This window comes from Indicator indicator, chromosome 4 (assembly GCF_027791375.1).
Source record: "Indicator indicator isolate 239-I01 chromosome 4, UM_Iind_1.1, whole genome shotgun sequence".
Lineage (NCBI taxonomy): Eukaryota > Metazoa > Chordata > Aves > Piciformes > Indicatoridae > Indicator > Indicator indicator.
Genome location: NC_072013.1, coordinates 5,585,704 through 5,597,714, shown reverse-complemented (window position 1 = coordinate 5,597,714; position 12,011 = coordinate 5,585,704). Strand labels below are relative to the sequence as shown.

Here is a 12,011-nt window from a genome sequence, read left to right as displayed (position 1 = left end):
TTGAGCTATATACAGGCATGTCAGTGTCTTCCTTGGGAGGAAGACCAAAGTATTAAATAGAGTTACATGCCTTGGCTTTTTGACATGATCAAAGTACAACTTCTTACCTCTAGCCTTACCCAGAAAACCAGATGAAAGTATCTGGAACTTAGGATGAAAGGAAAGTCTCTCCTACAAGAGCAAGAGGCAAAAGGAGTGGAACAGGAGAGTCCCTTCAGTCAGCAAAGAGTGACAATGTCTGGGCCTGAGGGCCGCTCAGGGCTAGGTGGGATGATCACAGGATGTTAGGAGTTGGAAGGAACCTGAGAATATCATCAAGTACAACCCCCCTGTCAGAAGAGCAGGGCTATGGAATCTAACACAGGTTGCACAGGAATGCATCCAGATGGGTCTTGAAAGTCTCCAGCGAAGGAGACTCCAGAACCTCTCTGGGGAGCCTGTTGCAGTGTTTCCTCCTCATGTTCCTCACTGCATCCCTGTTCTGCAGAGATGGACAGCATCTCTCCTCATTCCCTCCTTATTTCTGTTGCTATAGCCCTGCTGGAATTGGTTGTTTATATTCCTCTTCATGGTCTAAACTCAGCTTGACTCTTGGCAACTCTCAATGTGCTCCTGAGAGTTCTGACCCCTGAGCAAAATCTTGCTTGTAAAAGTCACTTTCTCCCTTCCCACTTAGTTCTCAGCTCATCTTAATGTGCAGGCTCATTTGCTTCCAGGTAGCTCCTGGTGCTTTGGTTTTACTACTTCAGATTTAGTTTACACTGATGCAGGTGTGATGGAGGCTTTAGCAGTGCAGTCTCTGGATCTGAGATAAGTTTTTAGAGCTCTTCCACTCTGTCCTGTGCCTGATGTCACACTGTTTCAAGACACATTAAGCTACCAGATCGAAGCAGTAGAAGGAAAAGGTGGACCAGAGAAGACACAATGTTTTCTCAAATCCTTAGCCAGTTGTCCCTTAGGTTCAGGAGTGCTGAGAACCTGAACTGTCCATCCCAGTGCCTGGATGCTGTCAGCTGCATGTTATGATGGAAGACAACAAATTAAAATGGGTCAAGACCTCAAAGCAGAGTGGGATTGTTGGTGAGGGGATGTGCAGCAGCTGTCCTGGGGTGCACTGCTGACAGGCTTCTTCCCCAGTGCCACAGCATGTCATCTTACTGGCACTAGCTGGGAACTCCACCCTAGAGTGGCAGGCTGAATTTAACTGCACACAGCTGAGTCCTGAGGCAGTATGTCCTGGGAAAGGGCTCTGCAGTCACCCTCCCTTCACCATGCCACCTCACTGATCCACTGCTTCCTGCTTCTCTCTGAGTAAGGTGGCAGGGATTTAGGCACTGCAGCCTAGGGTGGGATGTTGCCCAGTTTTCCTGAGGAATGAAGCATCTTAGCCATGTGTATGCCTGAACAGAAGGGAAGGGAGGTAGCATGCAGCTTCAGAAGCCTGTTGCAAGATGGCATATCCTGACACTAAAAGGCAACCACTGCAGATGTGGAATTACAGTCTGGTTTAGGTCCTTGCAATCTCAGTGAGTTGACATGTAGTTTTTTCTGAGGTCAGATGTCATTGCTAAGTGTTTTATCTTTCTCTTCTGTCACCAAATGGGCAGGAGTCCATTTCCTGAGGCAGTATCACTTGAGCACCAGCCTGTGCTCTCCTTTCTGGTCTCTCTTCCTGAAGGATGACTGAAGCAGAGGGCCTGATCTAACTCACCACCTCTTTATGATCACAGTCTTGCTGCATTTGCTTTCCACACTCTTTCTGAAGTCCCACTGGTCACTGCTAGGGTCTGGGCAAACTTTGCCAGGGGTTACCTCGTGCAGACGCCTGGACCTCTGCAGTGGCACATTGAAGTGTATGACAGCTCACAGCACATTGCAGCTTGTAGGCACTCTCTGATGTAAATTTCTTGGCACACCAAAATGGTTTGAATGGCACCTGTGCTGGGGTCTGTGGAGCATGCATTAGCCTCACTATCCTTGACTAACCTGTATGATTGGTTTTTCTTTCCCTTCTGCTGATCACCTCCTGTTCCTTCACATTAACAAATACACCAAATAATCTCCTGGGTAAAGAGATATGCCGGTACCAAGAAATCATTAACTTCTACTTATCATGATTAACCCTGTTTCATCCTGTTCCCACTGACCCTGTTTGAGGAGGAGGGTTGGACCAGGTGACCTCCAGAGGTCCCTCCCCACCTCAAATGTTCTGTGACTCCATGATCCAACAGTCCTAGCTCATGTGCAGCTTTATTCAAGTTTTCAGCCTGGTACTGACATGGATTTACATCCCAGGATGGCAGATGCTGAGCAGCCATGGAAGCTGACTTGACAATGTGTGCCTCTGCTTAGCACAGCAGTGCTGCCTGGTCCAAAAGTCTGCATTGCCTGTTACCTGTGTTCTCAGCAGCTGAGAGTGGATGATTTGGAAAGGGCAGGGCCAGTGCATGTTAACCCTTGCATAATGCACCTTGCTCTGGCAGAGCTTCTAGGAGTTTGTGATTGATGGTCCTTTGTGAACCCATCTTCCATGAATTTACTCAACTGCCTGCTGAATCCTGGCTTGTGACTGGCTTTAGTTGTTGTAGGAAGCTGCTCAATGAGATTCTGGGTCCACTCCATTAGTCCCTTTTTGTCTCAATCCTATTCTCATTTGTACTGCTTTTTCCCCTTTTTCTTTCCCAATATAAGAAGCTTTTTGCACTTTGCTCCATTTCCCCTCCTCTCCAGCTTTTGCTTCCTCATGTCTGTGCTGGGAGATGTTTGTTCAGTGGCAGGCTTTTCTGTCACAGTTTTATCTCTTGTCCCCTGTGCCATGCCCCAGCCTCAAGCAGCTAGTGGAGTCTGCCCAGAAAAATTTCAGCCTGAAGCATGTTGTGGTCCTCTTTGTGCCATTTTCTTCTTGTCCTAGTAACCTATACATTAAGCAAAACTCACTCACTTAAGAGCAAACCTTGATCTTCTGCACTTGAAAGAAAGTTCGCTGAGCCACATCACTTTTATTGCAGCCAGCTCCTCTTCTTCTGGTTCTCCTCCAGCTCCTCTTCTTCTGGTTCTCCTCCAGCTCCTCTTCTTCTGGTTCTCCTCCAGCTCCTCTTCTTCTGGTTCTCCTCCAGCTCCTCTTCTTCTGGTTCTCCTCCAGCTCCTCTTCTTCTGGTTCTCCTCCAGCTCCTCTTCTTCTGGTTCTCCTCCAGCTCCTCTTCTTCTGGTTCTCCTCCAGCTCCTCTTCTTCTGGTTCTCCTCCAGCTCCTCTTCTTCTGGTTCTCCTCCAGCTCCTCTTCTTCTGGTTCTCCTCCAGCTCCTCTTCTTCTGGTTCTCCTCCAGCTCCTCTTCTTCTGGTTCTCCTCCAGCTCCTCTTCTTCTGGTTCTCCTCCAGCTCCTCTTCTTCTGGTTCTCCTCCAGCTCCTCTTCTTCTGGTTCTCCTCCAGCTCCTCTTCTTCTGGTTCTCCTCCAGCTCCTCTTCTTCTGGTTCTCCTCCAGCTCCTCTTCTTCTGGTTCTCCTCCAGCTCCTCTTCTTCTGGTTCTCCTCCAGCTCCTCTTCTTCTGGTTCTCCTCCAGCTCCTCTTCTTCTGGTTCTCCTCCAGCTCCTCTTCTTCTGGTTCTCCTCCAGCTCCTCTTCTTCTGGTTCTCCTCCAGCTCCTCTTCTTCTGGTTCTCCTCCAGCTCCTCTTCTTCTGGTTCTCCTCCAGCTCCTCTTCTTCTGGTTCTCCTCCAGCTCCTCTTCTTCTGGTTCTCCTCCAGCTCCTCTTCTTCTGGTTCTCCTCCAGCTCCTCTTCTTCTGGTTCTCCTCCAGCTCCTCTTCTTCTGGTTCTCCTCCAGCTCCTCTTCTTCTGGTTCTCCTCCAGCTCCTCTTCTTCTGGTTCTCCTCCAGCTCCTCTTCTTCTGGTTCTCCTCCAGCTCCTCTTCTTCTGGTTCTCCTCCAGCTCCTCTTCTTCTGGTTCTCCTCCAGCTCCTCTTCTTCTGGTTCTCCTCCAGCTCCTCTTCTTCTGGTTCTCCTCCAGCTCCTCTTCTTCTGGTTCTCCTCCAGCTCCTCTTCTTCTGGTTCTCCTCCAGCTCCTCTTCTTCTGGTTCTCCTCCAGCTCCTCTTCTTCTGGTTCTCCTCCAGCTCCTCTTCTTCTGGTCCTCTTCTTTGCCTTTCAAATCTCTTCTCTTCCTGATCTAGACGCTTTCCTCGCAGGACTCAAATATTTCTGGTTCTGTGATCCAGGTTTTGCTTACTCCTTGCCTTTTCCATCCCTGAGCTTTCCCTGGGTTGCGCCCCGTTAGGCGACAGGACTGTAGAATGCACTTGGCTTGTGCCGTGTCGTGACACCCTACAGCTGGGTTGTAATGGGCCATGTCTCACTCTCCCTCCAGCCTTCGAAGCTGTTTCCCCTGCTATGATGCCAGGGCAGATCCCTGACCCGTCTCTGACGGCTGGTGCGCTGCCCGGGCTCGGCCCCTTGACGGGACTGCCTGGCACAGCGCTGACCGCCGAGGAGCTGAAGTACGCTGACATCCGCAACATCGGGGCCATGATCTCACCGCTCCACTTCCTGGAGGTGAAGCTTGGCAAGAGACCCCAGCCCGTGAAAAGTGAGGTGAGTCTCAGAGGCTGCTGGCTGCAGATGGCCCTGCGGGGCCGTTACTTGCACCTGCCTGGGCTTCTTTCCTGCCTGTGTTTGGGTTTCCTGCCAGAGTGGGCAGCAGCATGTTTTATAAGCATGTCAGGCTGCCTGTTTGGTGTTGGGCACACCTGTTGGCAGCTGCTCTACCAGCTGCCTCTTCCCTGTGCCTGAGTTTCAGTCCTTGTGGCATGGCTTGTGAGTGATGGCCTCAGTGTCCAAGTCCTGTACAGCTGTTGGCAACCAGCTGACCTCAAACCATGCCTGTGGAGTGGGGTCTGGCACAGTCGGCATGTCCCCAGAGGAGAAGCCATGTAGCCTGTCAGAGGGTTTGTGCAATGCTTTCAATCCTGTCTTGGTTGCAAGTGAGCCCTTGGTGCTCCTGCCATTGATGTTGCCAAGGCATGTGGCTGAATGGTGCTGAGTGGCAGCTGCGGCTTGGCTTGTGCCACAGGCACTGTCAGCTGGGTCTGCCCTGTCCTGCCGCTTGGGGAGAGAGGTCCCTGGCTTCACCTCTCACGGCCTTTTCCTTGTGTGCTTGTCACATATATTGATTGTCCAGTCTGACTCCTTGACCCTTGCTGTACTGCTGATGAGTGTTTGCACCTCCCGCTGCCTGCAGGTGGAGCTGGGACCCCAGCCATTTGGAGGTGCCATGTTGGTGAGGGTGGAGGCTGCTGTCAGGTCTCATAAACAACCCTTCCAAACAGTGCACTTGCTCCTGCATGAAGATACCTTAAGTGATTGTGTGAGGATGGAGTGATGTGCATTCTCTGGAAACATCAGAGAGGAGGTGGCAGATGATGTGAAAAGCTGCCTGTGATGGGCTGTGAGCTGAAGGAGTTAAAACATCAGTTCCAGGGAGCAGCCTGTTCTTCAAATGGTGCCAACACTTGATTTGCCCCAACTCTTAAGGCAAAAGCTCAGCAGCACCCAGGCCCACCTGCAGGGAGGGTGCCTTTCCTTCACCCAGTTCTTTACAGTGGACTCCTGTGGGGAGAACTAGTACAATTGGAGTCCATATGATCACCTTGTGCAGGAGCTCTGTGCCCAGCAAGGTGTCCAATCAGCTCATGCAACTTCATTCCCTGGAGATCATCTTGGCAAGTACTGGGGTGGCAGGAGCTGAGGTTGGGATGCTGCAAGACATCTTGCCATTGGAATGGCCTGGAAGAGGCTGCTGGCTTTGGTCTCTCTGTGGGCAAAGCAGTCTATGGGTTGGTAGCTGAAGCCCAATGCTGTCCTAGGCTCTCTTAGCCTGTGTATCAAGCAGCAAATGGGGGTGCAATCCCCACTGTACTTCATGGCTTGGGGAAGAAAGAAGCAGTCTCTAGATGTGCTGTCTTCCTGGGCACAGCTGTTTTCCTGGGGTGTCTCAGGCACCTCTGAGCTGGCCCTGCAACAGCTGCTTTTTTCTGGATGGGCTGTGGTCTCACAGACCTCTACATAGCAGGGACCAGTTGCTCTGCTGCACTGCAGGTACTGGAAGTGCTGAGCATCCTCTGAACCAGCTGAGACACCATGTGGAGGAAAGATAAGGGGAAATCCACTGGCCACCTCCCACACAGCCACCTTCTCTGCAGCTGGTTCCTCCACAGTGTGGCCTGTGAAGCTGAGAGGGTGAGGAGAGCTACCCCTGGTACAGGCTGTGCAGCAAAACCTTAGGGAGCTGCAGCAATAGATGCTTATCCCATGAGTAGCCAAGAAGCTGCCCATGCATAATTTTGCAATGCAGGCTGCAGCTGCTTTCCTCCTGCAGGACTCTGGGTACTGGCATGCAGCACCTGGGAGGGCAGGCTGCTCCCTACAAGCTGGGGCACAAGCAGCTTGCTCTGCTGTGCTTGGGGAACCAGCATCTCCTGACACTCATGAGTTTGTCCCTGGAAGTGTGCAGAAAACCCACCCAGTGGGTGCTGGCCTCCCCAGAGGACAGTGGACAGTCCCAGGGGGCAGGCTGCCCTCTTGGGGCAGATGGAGACAGGTATTGCCAAGCTCCTCCACCATCAAAACCCACCTGGAGTGCTCTCTGTGGGGAAGATCCCTGCCCCTCAGGCTGATGGTCACTTCTGTCCCTGATGCTGCTGACTGAAGCAATTCAGGAGGCAATCCCTGATCTTCTTCCCATGGGGCTTCCCTGGAGACTGGCTGCTGAAACATGCTATGGGGTGATAGACTATCACTGTCCCTTGTGCCTCCAAGTAGAGTCCTTACCCCCAGCACCAGGGCCATGTCACCAAGACTGAGGGGGGATTTAATAAATGTTTATAAATATCTGAGGGCTGGGTGTCAAGAGAGGGGACAGGCTCTGCTCAGTTGCACCCTGTGACAGGACAAGGGGTAATGGATACAAACTACAGCACAGGAGGTTCCACCTCAACATGAGGAGGAACTTCTTCACTGTGAGGGTCACAGAGCACTGAAACAGGCTGCCCAGAGAAGTTATGGAGTCCCATTCTCTGGAGACTTTCAAGACCCATCTGGATGTGTACCTGTGCTAGATTCTATGGTCCTGCTCTGGCAGGGGGGTTGGACTCCATGATCTCCAGAGGTCCCTTCCAACCCCTAACATCCTATGATCCTATGAGCTTTTTGAAATCAAGCAAAATTAGAGAGGATGAAACCTGCTTTCTTGAAGTTACAGAGGATGTGGTCAAGAAGCAGAGCCAAGAGTTTGAGCTGCTGCTGCTGTCTCTGCTGACCCACCCTCCTTGAACATCTATACCCCATCTAAAGGACGTGGCCCTTTGCTAGGCCCTGTATGGGGTGGAGGGGAAGATGAAAGGTACAGGGACAGGTCATTTATTCTTCTATTCTCAGTGAGTGGAGTAACAGGGCATGGAAATGTGTCAGCCAGTTCCCAGGGGTATGTGGGACTTGTGCAGTGGCTGTTTCCTCTTCCAGTTTGTGTTACAAACCAAGATGAACTTTGCAGGAAAGTTTGGGGTGCGTTTCTTGAACTTTGGAGTTGTGACCCCGTGTCCCCTCTCTGCACTCTCCTAATAATCCTTGAACTAAAAGGCCAAGAAACTAAGGGGTAGATGAGTGGTTGGTAGATGTGTGGAGGGGAACAATGGCTGTCCTGATCATAGAATCCTAGAGTGCTTTGGGTTGAAATGCTCCCCAGTGAGCAAGGACATCTTTAACAAGGTGTTAAGCTAGAAGAGTTAACTAGAACTGATACCTGCCTCCTTGTAAAGGAGCTGCTTGTGCCTTTGATGTGAGGTATCCTGGTCCTGCCAGGAGGAAAAGGCAGCAGAACATGGAGTTAGAGCCTTCTTGGTCACTTCTGCTAGTGCCTGCCATGTCTGAGTTAGGTAGGTGTAGCACCAGCTGGCCATTTCTAACTGCACTTGGGGCTGCCAGTGCTGTTTTCCTCCTAATTCTCACAAATGTGGTGCATGATGCCTTGTGACACTGCCAGGACAAAGGAATGGTGGCAGCCTGGCATTATGGGGGTTTCTGCAACAGCTTGTGCTGAGTTTGCTTAATATTCAATCCACAGCTGAAACTGCACCTTTGGTATAATGCTTTGGAAGTAAGGTAGAGAAGATGCAGAAGTTATTATTGCTATAAGGCTTGGATGTTGTCTTCTAAAGCACGTGACATGCTGCATACTGGGCATGCAGCTCACTTAAGGTATCCCCTCCACCTTAACTCTATGGAGTCAGTGCTTCATCCTGTCCTTGTACAGCAAGCTGAGATGTTTTAAGTGGTCAGCTTTGGACTTGGTAAACATCAGCAGTGTGCACAGTTTGCCATGGATGGTGGCACCTGCAGCTTTTGTCTCCTGCAGGTACCACCAGTGTACCAATATCTAGGGTAACCTGGGTGGCCTGTGCTCCCAATGTGACTTTGTGGCCTTGGCATTGGGACTCTGATTTTTCCTTTTAAGGTGACTAAGCCCAGGTGCTACAGCAACAAAGCTGTTCAGATGACGTGTGCTGCAAGAGGCTCGTTTCCTACAGTGTTCTCCTGGAGAAACTGGCTGCTCATGGCTTGGATGGCTGTACACTTGGCTGGATGAAAAACTGTCAGAAATGCTGGGCCCAGAGAGTTGGGGTGAATGGAGCTGAATCCAGCTGGCAGCTGGTCACAAATGGTGTTCAGTCTTGAGGCCTGTTCTCTTACTACCTTTATCAATGGTCTGGACAAAGGGATTGAGGGCACCCCCAGAGAAGCTGGCAGATGACACTAAGATGGGCATGCATGCTGGTCTGCTTGAAGGTATGAAGGCTTTACAGAAGGAGCTGGACAGGCTGGATCAATGGACTTGAGACCCATGGTATGAGGTTCAACAAGGCCAAGTGCCAGGTCCTGCACTTGGGTCACAACAGCCCCATGCAACACTACAGGCTTGGGGGAGAGTGGCTGGAAAGCTGGCTGGAAGAAAAGGACCTGGGGATGTTGTTTGGCAGCTGTCTGAACAAGAGCCAGCAGTGTGCCCAGGTGGCCAAGAAAGCCAACAGCATCCTGGTTTGTGTCAGAAATAGTGTGCCCAGAAGGACTAGGGAACTGATTGTACTTAGCACTGGTGAGGCCACACCTTGAACACTGCATTCAGTTTGGGGCTTCTCACTACAAGACAGACTCTGAGGTGCTGTAGTGTGTCCAGCGAAGGGCAGCAAGGCTTAGAAGGGTCTAGAGCACAAGTCTTCTGAGGAGTGGCTGAGGGAACTGGGGTTATTTATCCTGGAGAAAATGAAGCTCAGGAGAGATCTTATCACCCTCTACAACTGCCTGAAAGGAGGTTGCAGTGAGGTGTTGGTCAGTCTGTTCTCCCAAGTAACAAATGTTAGGTTAAGAAGAAGCAGCCTCAAGTTGTGCCAGAGGATGCATATTGGGAAATATTTCCTCATAGGAAGGGTTGTAAAGCACTGGACAGACTGCCTGGGGAAGTGGTGGAGCCATCATCCCTGGGGATATTTAAAAGATGTGTAGATGTGGTGCTTAGGCACATGGTCTAGTCTTGGCCTAGCAGCACTGGGTTAATGGTTGGACTTGATGATCTTAAAGATTTCTTCCAACCAAAACAATTCTATGATTCCATGTCCTTCAACCACACAGCCTTGGGGAGGTAAAAAGGGAAGGATGTGGCTGATTGCTTAGACTGGAACTACCCTTAGAGAAGGTGCAGGTAGGGTGTGGAAGTGCTCATAAAGCAAATATTGCTGCCACTGTGTTTGCAAACACTTGTGCTGTCAGGTATCAGCTATAGGATGAGGCAGTTCAGTCTGACATCTCAAGTTTTGGAGGCCCAGGCCAAATGTGGATGAAGGCACCAGGGACCTTCTCTGACTATACTACAAAGGGTAACCTGGATGCTGATTTTGCAGAGCTTTCAGGTCTCCAATTTTTCTCGAAGGAGCTGATTTGGCTTCTCAGATGTGAGTGTGACACACACCATGTACATAGGTTTTTGTAGTAAATACCCCTAAATTTTTTAGTAAATACCCCTAAATATTTTGATTATGGGTTTCCAGCCCTTAGGGCTTATTGGCCTGGCCAGTGTGGTTTGTGTCAGATAGCACAGGGTAACTGAGTGTGAACAGTGCAGGCACTGCTGTGTCCTGCTTCTTCACAGGGAATGCAAGAGCTGTCCTTGCCTTACCATGGTGGCCCTGTGACTCAGCCAGCACTGAAGCTGCAGCCGACAGTCCTATGTCTGCTGTCCCCCTTGGAAGGGGGAGAACAGCCAGGCCCAGTCTGGGGATCTTTTGGGTTTCTCTGCCTCTCTGGCTGTGTGTGATGCTTTGAATGACTGTGCTCACAGAGCTGTGACGGTAGGTGTCTGTGTGATGAACTGTGCCCATCTTTGCAGGATGGGTCTCTTATTCCCCTTGTCTCTGCCCGGAGGGAGGGACCAGCCCTACGAAGAGTTGTCTGTCCCCTGCCAAACAGGTCTTCAGCTGTGGGGACTCCCTTCTTATGTCCCTGCAGAGTGGAGTTAGAAGCTGTGGGAACAGCGCACCTGCTTTCTAGTGAGGATTAGACCTTGTTGCTGGTGGCCACTGGCACCAGATGGGTATCTGCCACCACTGGGTCTGCCAGGTGCTCACCCTTGCTTCCTGCCCTGCCCCACACCTGCTGGCTCTGACTTGATGTTCTCATCTTGTTGCAGCTGGATGAGGAAGAGGAGAGGAGGAAAAGGCGCCGTGAGAAAAACAAAGTAGCAGCAGCACGATGTCGTAACAAGAAAAAGGAGAGGACGGAGTTCCTGCAGCGGGTGAGTGCCTGACCTGTCCCAGGGCGCAGCAGGGACCTTGGCAGGGGCATCTCCCTAGAAAGGTGCCCAGGCTACCAGGGATGGAGAGGGTTGGAGGTGAGTTCAAGGTTAGGCGGAAGGTAGTATCCCTGCCTCAGCCCTGAAGCAGGAGTGCCCATGGGAGTGTGGAACAGGACATGGGACTATTGTGTGGTGGCCCCTTGCCCACATTCCTGAAGGTTTCCCCAGGTACCCCCTCACCCATCACCCCAAGGCATCAAAACTCACACAGCACCTTGCTGCTCTTCTACAAGGAGCAGTGGGACATGGGCAAATGACACAGTATGGGACAAGGATCTGTAGGACAAATCCTACATATTGGAGGTGAAGACCGAAATGGGGATTTGTTTCCAACCACCCCTCCAGGCCATGGAAAGCAGCCAGGCAGGGGTTTTGCTGTGGTGCAGCAGAGACCTGTCCTAGGAGGTGTCTGTGTATTTTCCTGTGGGGGCACTAAGTAACTCAAGGCAGCAGGACTGGGGATGAGCTGCCTGGAAGGACCTGGTGCTTTGGCAGGTCTTCAGGCTGCTCCTGTGCTGCAGGGACTGGGGGGCAGCACTCAGCAGGGACAACTTCTTGGCAAAATGGTTTCTCCTCAAGTCTTGTCCTGTTGGAGTACAGTCACCTATGGTTGTTTCTGTCCTGCTAGGAGTCCGAGCGCCTAGAGCTCATGAACGCCGAGCTGAAGGCCCAGATAGAAGAGCTGAAGCAGGAGAGGCAGCAGCTGATCCTGATGCTGAACCGGCACCGTCCCACATGCATCGTGCGGACAGACAGCATCAAGACGCCTGAGAGCGAAGCCAACCCACTGCTGGAGCAGCTAGAGAAGAAGTGAAGGTGGCACAGGGCCAGGAGGAGGAGACAGTGGCACCGGGTCTTCCAGGGTCTCTGATGTATGTACTGTATGAAGAACTGTGCTGCCAGGACCCAGTGGGCTTCCTTGGAAACTATGGACCAAACAAATATGGGGACAGAGAAGATCAGGACCCTGTCAACCATGTACTCTTGAGCAGGGCTAGCAGTGCCGGTGAGGGCAGCCTCCCTGTGATACCTCATCACGGCCCTTCAGCCTGCTCGTGGCCCCCGGGACCCATGATGCCACAGCACGTCCCGCAAGGACTGTGTGCCCTGTGGAGAGCAGGGGCT

The 12,011-nt window shown here is 51.5% G+C and overlaps 1 protein-coding gene across 1 annotated transcript; it reads left to right on the top strand.

Annotated features, from left to right (window-relative positions):
- The first annotated feature begins 4,310 nt into the window (after positions 1-4,310).
- JDP2 (Jun dimerization protein 2) lies at positions 4,311-11,700 on the top strand. Its single transcript, XM_054400617.1, has 3 exons — positions 4,311-4,579; positions 10,722-10,826; positions 11,515-11,700. The coding sequence occupies exons 1-3, from the start codon at positions 4,379-4,381 to the stop codon at positions 11,698-11,700; spliced, it is 492 nt and encodes a 163-aa protein (XP_054256592.1). The 5' UTR covers positions 4,311-4,378.
- Positions 11,701-12,011: the final 311 nt, after the last annotated feature.

Excerpts from the sequence above, each read along its gene's own strand:
- JDP2 (XM_054400617.1), top strand. The coding sequence starts at position 4,379 with ATGATGCCAGGGCAGATCCCTGACCCGTCTCTGACGGCTGGTGCGCTG. Across the intron at positions 4,580-10,721 it reads CCCAGCCCGTGAAAAGTGAG|CTGGATGAGGAAGAGGAGAG; the intron begins GTGAGTCTCAGA and ends ATCTTGTTGCAG. Across the intron at positions 10,827-11,514 it reads GGACGGAGTTCCTGCAGCGG|GAGTCCGAGCGCCTAGAGCT; the intron begins GTGAGTGCCTGA and ends CTGTCCTGCTAG.